Genomic DNA, 14,074 nt, shown 5'->3' on the forward strand with positions numbered 1-14,074 from the left:
GTCATAAGCTATTTGTTTTTAATTTGCACTTGTTTTTGCTTAATTTTTGTTTTTGCTCAGACTTGAGAATACAATTCTTATTGTTAAAAAACATGTTTTTCTAATCATTTTTGGTCGTCCGTCTCATCATGCCTTTCATGGGTCATTCTTGATCCCTTAAGTCTGCAAATGTGATCTCAACACACAGAAGAGCAGTAGGTGGTCTGTACATTGTGTCAGCACACAGCACATTTGTATGCTAGATGATGGTAGCAAGTTGACCCTACCACCGACACCTAGGTGTCTTCACTGGGCTCCTACGAAACTGGACAGCAGCTGGTGGTGTATAAAACAGGTTTACTGCAGGGTCGGAATCGGGCTTACTGCCACAGCAGGCGTTCCACCCTGGCAACAAAATCGGCCTGGCTCCATTATGTAAATAACAATGACGTGTTCAGCACGATGCAAAACCTGTGCAAACTTATTTTGTTCGTGGGAAGATGCACATGATGGTTACGTGGTGATCGCAGAGGTTAATACCCCGACATTTAGGCACCCAAAGAGTGAAGGTGCCATTGAGCCCATTTCGGGCTGAGAGTTTTAGGAATGAAGGGGGCTTGCTATCACCGTGGCTACGACCCACGGCAACCTGTCCGTTTATTTTTCCCGCCCCTCAAAGAATCAGGAATTCCAGAATCTAAATCGATTAGCATAATCAGAATCTGAAACAGAATTGTTAAAATCCAAACGATTCAACCTGTGTGGCTTCATTGCACCACAGGCATGCAGCCTCACCCACATCCCAGAATCCAATCAGTAAGAGGAGGGAGGCTGCTTTACATGTGGCTGCATGCCTGCAACCACACACACTCACCAGGATGTCTATGGTGAATGAAGGACATATTGTGATGTTTGGAGGTGAATGGAGACTCCACTGTTGTGTGTGTGTTGGAGGAAATGTCTGCAGGGGACTGAGCTCATGGTCCCCCAATGCTTAAAGGGGACATATTATGAAAATAACACTTTTCCTGGGATTTGGGGTGAGGTTTAGTGTCTCTGGTGCTCCCACATGCATACAAATATTTTTTGAGTGACATATGAATAAACGCCGAAGCTTTCCGGCTGCTCCGGCGGGTGTACTCCAGGAGCTGAACTGCCGCCGAAGCTGGAAGGTCCGTTGAGGGGGATCTCGGCGGCAGTCCGGCAGCTCCGCCGCGGGGAGCTCGGCGGCAGTACGGCAGCTCAGCTCCCGGGGTACAATCCCTTTCTCCTCCAAGTCACGGTTCATGGACTTCAGAGGGTCAACGACAAAGTTCCTTTCCCCCAATTCTTCTCAACCATGTCCGAGATAACCCGAAATATGAGCCTTTACTTTTAGCCATATAACTCCGTAATGAGCTTCTACATCACCGTTCTGCTCACCATCAGATGTTCTCAATAGTCTGGTGTATTCATATACATTGTGTGTGTACATGCACAGGGGTGTGGCTACAGGGGTTTATTTAGTCTCCTCAATCTTTTTTCACATTGAGGATTTCACATGATGTTACTGGCTGTGTGACACTCCTCTGTCTACATCCTCTCGCAAACAATACGTGGCTTGGCAACAGCGGGGGGGAAGGGGGGCACGTACCACCCTGAGAGTTGACTTTATTGAAACACACTCACACTCTCTCTCTCTCTCTCTCTCTCTCTCTCTCTCTCTCTCTCTCTCTCTCTCTCTCTCTCTCTCTCTCTCTCTCTCTCTCTCTCTCTCTCTCTCTCTCCATGGTTTCAATTTCACCCGATGGAGTAGGTTTAGCCGAGTATATCTTAATTACTCGTGTACTGATGTCCCCCACACACAGCAGTGGAGAACACATACACACACACACACACACAAACACATGCACATGCACATGCACATACACATTCACATACACACATACACACTCACACAGCAGTACAGCGGAGAACACACCATCGACCAGGCCGCTATGAAACAGATATGTGTGTTATAAGGAAGGCGCACACACACACACACACACACACACACACACACACACACACACACAAACACACGTGGACGCACGCCAGCACAGACACCGTTGTACTCGTATAGACGCCCACATGGAGCATCGACATCATTCCTTAAATGATATTTAGAAGTACCATTGGAACGGATCTATTTCAGCGTGTGTACTAGCAATGACACGCACACACATACCCACACATCTTACCGAAGTCATGGATGAAGAAAAATGTGAGAAAATGAATCCCTTCAACGACCACTTCAAGGACAGGATATATGTGTGCGTGTGTGTGCATGCAGCCTAAATGCACACTTTTTGAGACAGCATGCACTTAAATGAACGCGTATGCATTCTCACTGATGCAATTATCGAAAAAAACATAGAAAAATGATATTGACATGGTACAGATATGTGTTGGCAAAGCATAAGGGACACAGTATATACAAATACAAACACATAAACACGCATACACGCATACACACATACACACATACACTCTCTCTCTCTCTCTCTCTCTCTCTCTCTCTCTCTCTCTCTCTCTCTCTCTCTTCTAGCAGCCCCGTAGCTCCCGCAATCCTAATTCTTTGGTGACGCTACTGCTTGACCATGGTGAAGGCTATGAATAGTTATTTATTCTGCTCCAAACCTTTTTACATTCCACATACACAGCAACATAATATGAAAAGTATTTGGTCCGCTCCCAGGGGCCAATGGAAGAACAAACCAGCCTTGTAGATGTCTTTTTCTTTGGACTCAAGTATCATCTTATGACAGCTCTCACTTGAAAACTCATGAAGCTGAAAGTGGGAACTATATGAAATGCAAGTCCACGCCTGAATAAAACGTAAAAAAAATGGTTGCATAAATCCAACCAGGAGCAAATGTATGAAGGCCAATTATTCTTGGACGTACCGGTTTGATGTACCCTTCAGTCTGGGAAGTGTTTGAATGGGAACACTCTTCCTTATTCTTCACTATAGACGGGGATCGGAGGGCCTGGGTTGTATAGCCACCCTACCTTCCTCAGTGTCATCTAAAGGTTAACCTTTGTGCTTGGGGTAAACCGCTCACAAGGTTGGAGGCATCCCCTTATGCATTCTTTTACTTGGGTCATGTCTTCAAACATTATCTGATTTGATTATTTACATCTGCATTGTGGGGAGGGTGTGAATCTGTTTAAATAGCTCTGTATAACTGTATTCTGGATCATTCTGCTAGAGAGGAGTCTAGTGTAAGCATACATTAAAATAGGTTAATTGTCTGGAACTATTCGGTGTTTTTTTGCATTTTTAAGTTTAGAAGAAGAATTCTCATCCGTCCTAGAGACGTAATATCCCTTAAAGAAATTGCCACGGAAGGGGGTATTACCGAGGCCTTGTCATGTTGCATCCTGAGCTCATCTCAAATAAAGGAAGTGTGCCTGGGTTAGTCCCTAAGACTGAAGGTCATGAGGAAGTGGATAGGAGGCTGTGGTCGCTGGGAATCCTGACGCTTCACTCCAGCGTGTGAACTATTAAACACTGTGTCAGACTTCCAAAATGGGCTCATCGTCGGCATCGAGTAGCCAAGGGATGAGGTTCCATCATAGATGTATAAATTGTACGGAGCTTTTTAATCTGTAAATGTAAAACTGTAGGTCATGGTTTATAAGTCACATCATGTTTCTTATCAACAATGAAAAATGGCGTCCTCTGTGATAATATCTGTTCCGAGTTGATTGCTGCTGTCTCATTTCAGACCGATCAGGGCATCTGTTCCCTGCAATGGGTTCAAAGGTTTGAGTCGTATTGGCAGAAGAACTGCAGCCGGCATCTGCCAGGGTGTTGAAGTGTGCTTCCGGTCAGGTTAGAGTGGTTGGGACTGTTTGAATCAGTGGAGTCTCACCTTTCATGATGTATAGTTAGTCTAGATTTTTTTTAGGAACAAATACAGATGAAGGTAATGCAGCAGTGCACAGCGATTTGAAAGGTAAAAGTGGTGCTTGGTCAGAGAGCTGCTCTCGCGTGGCCTCTACTTTTTCTGGTTTGTAGCCTACCCTGCGGCCGAAGCTTCCGATTGGCTGGTGCACGTGACATCATGACCAAGAGGCAAGAGCAGACTTGTAATTCAAAGCTACAATGTTGTGAATAGGTCTAGGTCATGCTGCAACCGCCACTGCCACGCCACGACAAGGACAAATGTATATATTATATTTTTTGTGTGGTTGCACAATTTGGATCCACCAGTTCCGGCGCCTCTGATCGCAAACCGTTAAAAAGATCACGGGTTGAAAGGGAGGGAAAGACATGTAGCATAGGATCGCAGTTCATGTTTGAAACATTGGCTCCTGCAAGGCGTTCGGTTATGTGTCTTCGTTTTAGCGCACTAGCGCTAAGAGCCAGCAGCCGGCGGGATGGCCTCTATTTTTAGGACCATCTTGTCCTATAATGACGGAAGGAGCTACTTCAGATAGACATGGTTAAGATAACGTACCGTCACAAAAGTGGATGAATTTACTTGTTCAGATACTGTATATTGATATTAATATTGTTAAGGCAACTGAATGGTAAATTTAACTTCTGCCGACAGGAGCCCTTCAATCAAGACAATCACAATACACCAGGTTTGTCGACCTCTTTAAGTAGTGTCGGAACATGGGATTTTTTTTTCTTATCACCCCCTTTTCCGGGGAAAATTACTCATGCAGAAAGTTAATATAGGCTATCAAAGTTTTATTGACGTTATGTTTATTCACTGAAGCAATGTTCCCTGCTATAAGGCAAGGCAAGGCAACTTTATTTATACAGCACTTTTCATACACAAGGCAGACTCAAAGTGCTTCACATATAAACATTGTCATACAATACAATAAAATAATAGATACGTAAAAGAAAACATGCAAAGAAATGAGTAAAATAGAAAGTTAAAATGGCATTTTAGCATTAAAATAGAAAATAAAGGCAAAGTTAAAAAAGCTTTTTAGAAAGTGCAATGTATTTAAGATTTAGCAGAAAGCTAAAGCAAACAAAAGTCTTCAGTCTTATTTTAAAGGTGCTCAGAGTTGGGGCAAATCTTAAATCCTCTATTCCAGCTATTGGAATAGAGGATTTATTCCAGCTATTTGTTGCATTTATTCCAGCTATTTGTTGCATAGTAACTAAATCCTGCTTTCCCATGTTTCGTGTTTACTCTGGGGATAATTAACAGATTGGTCTCTTAGTATCTTAGTGGTCTAGAAGGCTTATGTTATGGAAGCATATCAGTTAAATATTTTGGGCCTAAACCATGAGACCCCAACGAGGTAGCTTTACTGGTTTTACAGAGTTTGGAGTGCAAATATACCACACAATAAAAAACAGCTATAAACTGGACTTTAACCAGGGTCAACATACCCAACTAATCAATTACAAAACTATTTACAGACTAACCATACCTTTTTAAATAACAAAAAAAAAACAACATAGCCCATTGACTTATCCGCACAGACTGTTATGTGTACAGTAAAGTTATAAAATTACAACAAAGTTGCTCAGGCTTATTTTGTTAATTATTATTATGCGTGAATCTCACAGTCACCTCGCATCCATTCAGTCCATAGACGGCCCATATTGACCCAGATGAGCCGGATGGAGCTCATTACATAAACCTGCCTGTAGTTTGAGGTGTGGTTACGGTGTGGTTTCCTGGCTATTTTTTTTTAAATAGGCAAGTCTTACAGAGTACTAAATATGGGCGCAGGGAACAACAACATACAGACCAGATCAAGCAGAAGGTACAGAAACAAGTTTTTTTATGTTGTTAGCCCCATAGCATATTTGCCTAAGTCATATTTTAAGGTTCATCTTGTAATAAGTGTCAAAAATCCCCACGATCCTAGAAGCTAGATTGCGGTCAAGCAAGGAGAGCAGGAATAAGAGCGTCACTCGCTGGTTCTTTCTTTCTTGATATAAATATTAATTCTAAACAGCATTTTACACAGTAGCCTATAATAGTAAATGCTCAAAGGTAAATCAACTGTATTTTTCACTGTTAAAAAAACAGCCTTCCATGAAACGCCATTAAACACTACAGTCAGTGTTTAATGGCGTTTAATGGAAGGCTGTTTTTTTAACAGTGAAAAATAAAGCTGAAAATTATTTATTGGAAATTGTAAGAGTTAAATTCAGGGGCAAGAAATCCAGATACGTTATTTCAATGCAGTGGCGTTAGCCCCACAGAAGATTGAGAAGGCTAGATAGCTCCACTTGATCAGTTTGTCCCAGGACAACAAAACAATCAAAAAACAGCAAGCTAAATCAATTCTTAAAAAAATCTAAAACATCCCCTCCGTTGCATCAAAGGCTAATTCCATCAACCTGTGTGGAAAACAGGAAGTCATTGTCCACTTTCAGCCACGCGTGTGTTGCAGCAGACATCCATGTGTCTGATCTTTGTTGGAATATTGACAAATGATCCGGTGAGTGCAGCGACCTCATTGCTCTTGTTGAGAGCAACATGGAGTGGTCTCTGTAGTCCCATCAACGGGTTCCAGGTGTTGGACATTCAGAGGCGGCCTAGTAGATGTGCAGACGGCAACAATGTAGAGGCCACTCTGGGTGACTACCTACATGTTTTCATTTGAATTTGTATTATTCAACGTTTCCAACTCCAAATCCTCAGCGACTGTAAAACAAACAAAAACAAATGCAATTCACACGCAAAGCCATAGTACTTTTTAAAGTTGTTAGTTTATTTCCAAATTTGGATCTTGTTTGTTTCAGCTCGCCATTGTATTAGAGATGTTCTTCAATTACGGTACGACTCGGGAGGGTGAATGAGGTATGATAGTAATACTATTTATTAAAGAAGGCAATCAAATCATTCGATGAAAATATACAATCCAGAGTCAGTTCAAGAAGCCACTGTGTGTGTCATTCATCCATCTGAATGGGGTTTTTCTCTGGTTACTAGGAAAACTATAGTTGATCCGTCATACATCATACACCCTCACCTGTGATGTAAATAAAGGATTGTTTTGAAACGGCTTATAAGGGGCGAAGTCACGCCCCTTCCAGTAGAGCCCATGGGACCTATGAGATCGAAAAATATGAATGGTTTCAATGGAGAGAAAGTAATTGTTTTCTGGTCCAAGTCTTTAATATGCCCAGGATTACACATGTTGTTTGTGGATTTAAATGATAAATAACATAAATAAATAATGATAAACAACATGTGTAATCCAGGGCATATAAAGGGACCAGAAAATAATGACTTTCTCTCCATTAAAACCCATTCATATTTTTCGATCACGTAGGTCCCATGGGCTCTACTGGAAGGGGCGTGACTTCGCAACTCTATTGGCAATTTCAACTTAACGCGTAGAGTGGCCTATTTAGGGGGCCTGTGTCCACATAGCTGTTTTTCTGGCTGAACTGTGCTGGCATGGTTCTGGTAAACACTGCCATGAAGCGTTTGTGACCTGAAAAAGGCGCTTTCGACAGATGGATTTAAAACACATTATAGAGGAAGTATATTAACTCAGGCCTAGCCCCTATTAGCATTAGCAATGATCTTATTTATGTATGGATGGTCCATTTGGGTCGTGGGTGGGTTCTGTGCCAGCTACCAATAGATCCACTCGGCCCTCGGCCTGGGTTGAGTGGCTAGAGTTTGTTGTGAGCTGATGTGAGCTAGCGCTACATGGTTTGTGGTGGTCTTTTTTCCTCATGGATAGCAAGATAAATGCTAATTAGAATTGAGAAAATTTATTTGAACAATAGTTCAATAGCCCAGAGTCTCACCAAGTGGTTGAGCCAGGAAACTCTCGCCTTATATCGCCAATATAATGTGGAATATCAAACAAAGTTTCGCCTGGTCACCTCCGCTATGTGCTCTTTAATGAAAATTTAAACAGAAAAATATTACATTTTGGCGACAGTGTAATGATATTTCAACAATATGTACCTTTTGTCTACAGTTTATAATCATCTTTTTAAGCATTTCACTTTTTTCTTGGTAACCACAGTGACTCACCTGCGACTTCTTCGGTTGCTGGTACTGGATCGGCTTGTGGGACTGATTGGGGTCGTTGCTGGTTACAAACTGAGGAGAAACAACGGAATGAACAAAAGCCCATGTTAAACAGAGGCCCAGGGATGAACTGAACATCGCCAACAGGCGACTTTTTAAACTAAAGGGATTCAGCCAGTTTGTGTAGCTTAACACCAGTCTGATGCTGTACAGTTGGGGGTGCTCTAGTCTATATATCACATACTGTAGGCCTACATGTGCTGAATCATAAAAAAAGACCACTTGGAATTTGGCTTTGAAACACCACTGCAGAATGAGGTAATTTAAAGTAAATGCAAGTCACAAATGATCTTCCATAGCTCATATACGTATATGGGGGGCATTTGGCCAAAAGAATACTCACATATGCGTCTCCTCAGAAAATCATTCCCGAGGATTAACATAGAAAGTGGATGGCTCGGACCTGGATCAGGAATAACGGCTAGGTCAACATTGGGGACACTAGTATTCCAGTTTGTGAAACCTGTCGTGGTCAAATATTCTAAGTCTATCCATTGAACAGCCATGCCGTCCCTCTATGTAGTTATTCTATATTTGCTATGTTTTCATCAGTATGTTTATATTGTAGCGGGCCTGTGGGTGTGGGGTTTTCACGCCACCAAGTTGAATAGATAAAATGACACAACACAGAGAGCAGTTCCAATGCAGAAAGGTTTATTTACCTAGTAAACCAAACCAGGGTGGGAAAACCTAGGATACAGTCCAACACTTTCCACCTATCTCTTTCCCTTAGGCCGCACCACGCTTCTGGGCAATCACAATCTGCCTGTCCTTTGCTAGCCCTAGCCTTCCTCGCCTCCCGTGTCTCTTTACTCGCCCTCTTAAGCCCAAGCACCCCTGCTTAACGATCCCCAGGCTTGCCTCGTTAAAGGGAGGAAGTCCATGTAAGGCTTTGGGGTGGAGCCAGCAGGTTGCTAGACCTACCACTCCCCTCACTCCTCCCTGCAGTCTGCCACAATATACATATACGTACGATATAATTCTAGGATATATCTATAAATTGAGTGAGACCTAGAGCTAGTGGGAGTAAAAAGAGAGAAAACGGTGATTGAATGGATACTTACAACACTTCACCAGAGCAATTACTGCAATTGGAGCAAAAATGCATAATATGGCAATAATTATGCTGATAATCTTCCCAACATCTGCAAGGAGAGGAAATGGAAATAAATATAAAAGGTAACATCATGGCATCAGCTTGCTAACACACACAATGTTAATAATTTGTCTCAACCTGAGGGGTATGAAACAACACACACAGATGGATGATTTCGCTGGTTCCTAACCGACTGTCCCAACTGACCGACCCAATTGGCAAATTAAAATGGATCTATAAAATCAAGACGGAGGTTGGCGTTCATAGTCAGGTAGAAGAAGGCTACTAAAATCAAGACTTCTCAAGTTAGCGCCGAAGAGGACAGGAGAATACCCAATGAGAATGTTACGTAGGGTTACCACGGTGTGGACATTTTCACACCGAGTAATACGCTCGTGTCAACACCGGTATTACCAATATAAACGGTATTAACTTTGAAACTATAGGTCAACCGCCATCTTCTCCGTCAACTCTCCTCTCACACTCGGTGACAGCGGCTGGCAGCGCGCCAATTCTCGGCGTCTTATAACGTTCTATATATAATAGTATAACATAATTCTATATATCATGATATCACGGCCAAAAGCTCTGTGTGCCTCCGGATGGCCGTAGCGCGGGGAGCTCACGGAAGGGATTGGGCTTCGCGGGGTTTGTTTACCGGCGTTGCTATCGTTACCGGTCTCGTAAGGAAGCACGTCAATTCTCGGCGCGAGAGCAGAACTGTGGCCTATTCTACACATTTTAATTTTCTTAATTACAATTAGATTATTAATTTTTACTGAATTTGTTTTTTATTACTGAAAAAAATAAAATAAAAATTGGTGTTGCCGGTGTGCAACAACGAGGAATCGGTGTTGGCCTCAACACCGGTAGCACCGGTAATACGGTATACCGCGGCAACCCTAATGTTAAGTCAAGCCTATGATTTGGCTCTCCTTTTGTATTATACTGAGAGTTTGGATGTTTGAGGTGAACAGGCTAGGGTTCGGCCTAAAAGAGAAAAATAAACCGCCTGTTTAAGTAACCTATTGGAAAAGTGATAATGTTTGCTAGACATTGCGTACACAATGCCTACACTATTAAGAAACAAATTCACAAAACCTATCCGATCCAATCCTATCCTATTTTTTGCAAAGGTCAAGGTGCGCAGATCCCACAGTCTCAGTGGCGATTCTGGGGGGTGGCCTGGGGTGGCCAGGGCCACCCCTGAAAGCTCATTGGCCACCCCTGTGGCCACCCAAGATCTGATAGGTAGTTGGTCAAGTTCGTCAACACAAGAAATAAGAGAAATGCTGTCAATCAATGATGACAGCTGATCAACTGATTTAGGGTCAGTTTTACATTTTTAACTAACACAGTAATGGTCGTGCTGAGGCTGTGAGAGCTGATTTCTGCTCGGCGGACATTTAGCTATGCAGGTCAGGTGACCCATGAGATGAGCGCGCTGCACATGCTGCTGGTCCGTGAAACAGGAGGACGACGACGGTCACAGTGACAACGTGAACAATATAAAAACGATAAAGACGCTGAAATCTGTCGTTGAGAGGTATGGTAATTTAATGTTTAGTTATATCGTAGTTCCCTCTGAATGTGTAGGAAAACTTTATCCAGCACTAAGTAGCAGCTAAAAGACGAACTACACTGCACTAGCTTGCTTAGCAGCCTGCAAACCAGGTTAAGCATGTAACGTTTGTGTTTTGGATACCGCCATGAAATATGAAAAGATGTTTTCTGGACTGAAGACTGATGGTGTTTTTTGCAGATGTGTGTGTTCAACAGAGCTAATGTTATATTTTTGGCCAACCAGTGTGTGAAACAGTGACAGTCTAGATTTAAGTAGCTATAACACAAGAACAAGCTGTGACTTATTTGTTGCATTCAAATGCCACAAATGCTTGAGATGCAATATGTGTTAATTGTGTTATTAAAAGTGAGTTGTAAGAGTGGTAGTTATGTAAAAATAAACCTTTGTAGATCCTATAAATAGACATAATTAGGCACATTGTTGACACCTCCTTTCTTTTTGACATTTTAATGGAGTCAAAGGTGTTATTTAAGGGGTTACAAGTTATATTTGGTCTGGTGGCATTGCATTGGACTTAAGTCTTGTCTTGTGATCTTATGGCCTATGTGAAAGCATTTTGTAGCAGGAGAATGAGCAAAAGCAAGAACTAGCTACCTCTATTGCACTTTGTTACTATTATTAGAATCCTCTATTGTTCATGAGAGTTTGAAGGTTTACATAACATTACTTTATAGTATATACTTTGGAGTTAAGATTTGTTTGGTTTATGTTACAATTGTTTATGTATATTTATCAAGTTAATTTGTGATTCTAAGGCTTAACTGTTTGATTTAAATAAACGTCATAATTTATGCTGAATCAAAGCCAACGTTTATACCTTCATCAGGGCCCTGGACATGAATACTGTCTGGGTTGAAAACCCACTTTTTGCACATTTTCATACATCACAAGGCATCCTAGAATAACATTATTCAGTCATCAGGCCATCATCTGTGTCACCTGTATTGTTACCTATGTTTGCTTTACTAATTTAGGTGCCATCTTGTGGTTAAATAAAAACACACCAAAGCAAAGAACAAACCAAAAAAATCTAATTCCAGTATCTCCAACAAATTATATCTAAGCTAAATAATAACATAAACTAAGCATGTAAAGAACAACAAATATTTCTGTTTTTTTCCTTACAAGCTTAATTTATCCTTTGCTTACAGATACACTTTTTAATAAGGTCTATCTTAAAGCATTTTGGTTTGTTCTGTTGCCTGGATTGCTGTGTTTTATGTAACCACAAGATGGCGCCTCAATTAGTAAAGCAAACACAGGTAACAATACAGGTGACACAGATGATGAGCTGATTAATGTTATTATATAGGATGAGTTAAGAGCAGTTGAATTTTGCTACTCTAATTTAACTTGTGAAGAGATGAGGACTTTAATCCACTATAAGGAAATGGCTCTTAGAAAATGTGTACCTTATTCTGAACATAATTACTGATTAAAAATAGACATGTTAAAATAACCAGATATACTTGAGGACTGTGATAGGTGGTAATGGAATTTAAAAAATGACTTTAAAAAAAAGAAGTAATTTTACCAGCATAGACACCTTTATTTGACAGTTATGAGACAGGAAATCATGGGAGAGAGAGGGGATGTGACATGCAGCAAAGGACCGGGATTCGAACCGCAGTTGGCTGCGTACGTGTATGTATTAAACTTCGCTATGCCATGGCCACCCCACACAAGCTTTGTGTCCCATCTTGGCCACCCTAGTAAAAATGTCCTGGATACGCCACTGCACAGTCTGACACGTGTGTGTGGATTTGTTATCCAATTCTACATTTCAAAATACAAATTGAGAGCAAACTTACAACTTCCCAAATACTATTCTACAAATGAAAGCCTTTGCAACAAAATGACCTTCATACGACCCTTCAGCGGTGACATACCTGGTACTGGTTTATAGAGTGGATTTTCCATGGGCAGGCTGGTGTTGCTGGTCCTCACACGGGTCTTTAGCCTGCAGAAGAACTTCTCAGGGGTATCAGAACTGCTGATATTCTTCAGCGCGTCACCCTCGGTCCACTCTCCGTCGTCTTTCTTCCATTCGTAGGAGACCGGTCCCAGATCTGTGGTGTCCGCGGTACACTTCAGAGCACAACTGACGTCACACAGCGGCTGGGTCTCTATACTGGGCGTCGGAGGGGGCCCTGGTCGGGTGAAAAGAACACAAGAACAGAGATGAGGTTTTCAATCTGCTGTGTATCTAGATCCCCCAGACCATTTTAAAAACAAAATATTTTTTTAACAACTTTCACGGCTCACTACAACATTTCCCGCTAGCAGCATTTGGCAACTTTTTCATTTAAATTCAAAAAAGAAAATGTTTTGCGTAGGTGATCATTTTCTTGCCAGTGCTTAAATATGTCTGTCTGTCTGCAGTCTAGAACCCTGTCATTTTTATATATTAGCCTATATGCGAACCGATGGTAAAGGTTAGGTTAACTTTCGTCTGAATATCCCGGCACTGCCAATTCAATCCTGACGTAAGATATGGGCCGATTTGTTTTATTACCCTAATGCCTAAGGCTATTAGTTTTACCAATTTCTTTAGGCTACTTCATGTTTCCTTAAAGTGTTAGTCCGGCGAAAATCTAACCCAGGGTCTATTTCCGTATGAAAACAGGTAAAATAAGCCGTTGAGAATTATTTTTTAGACAAATGGCTAATAGTGCTTTGGCTAGGGGCGATGCGGCGAACGCTTCCGAATCAGCATTTCTTAACCACTACTATTGCTCAGAATAGCATCAAATCTCTGAAGTAGAATGACTAGGGTCCCGACGCATAAAACAAAGAGCCAACAGCGTAGTTAGCGAACTAAGAGTTTAATAAACCATTCTTTTTTACAGGTCTGTGCATTACCGGTAGGTCCGTGTTTACAGGAAGGCCATACAAGTCGATTACCGAATGCAACAGAGTTCCCTTCAAGGAGGAAAGTTTTGGAATTTATAATTAATATAGTTTACATGGTTCCGGGAACCATCACCTTATCGTGGTGGAGAGGTTTGTGTGCCCCTATGAACCTGAGGGCTGTGCTGTCTGGAGCATAGTGCTCCTGGTAGGGTCTCCCAAGGCAAAGTGGTCTTAGATGAGGGGTCCGACCAAGAATGGTTCATAGTACTTTAACAGTTTAGCTGTGAGGAGTTGTGCCCCACAGCCTTATATTATGCACACTGTAAAGTTCAATATGGAGATTCCAATCATCGCAAACCCAATCCTTCCAGTGGTGGGAGTCCGCAGAAATCCCCTGGCAGCTGGAGGAGCTAGAGTCAGAGTTAGAAACCTACCATTGTTCTATCAATTCTGATGTGAGGTACTCAAACTGCATGCAAAGGATATCCTTCTCCCCTATTT

General features: G+C 41.8%; 1 protein-coding gene across 1 annotated transcript in view; it reads right to left on the reverse strand.

Annotated features, from left to right (window-relative positions):
- LOC115542259 (uncharacterized) overlaps positions 1-14,074 on the reverse strand; it is a 578,272-nt gene that overhangs the window by 6,943 nt on the left and 557,255 nt on the right. The window contains exon 34 of the mRNA XM_030354447.1: positions 12,610-12,870. Within this exon, the coding sequence (XP_030210307.1) occupies positions 12,610-12,870 (261 nt within the window). The remainder of the gene's footprint in view (positions 1-12,609; positions 12,871-14,074) is intronic.

This window comes from Gadus morhua, chromosome 4, assembly GCF_902167405.1.
Source record: "Gadus morhua chromosome 4, gadMor3.0, whole genome shotgun sequence".
NCBI lineage: Eukaryota > Metazoa > Chordata > Actinopteri > Gadiformes > Gadidae > Gadus > Gadus morhua.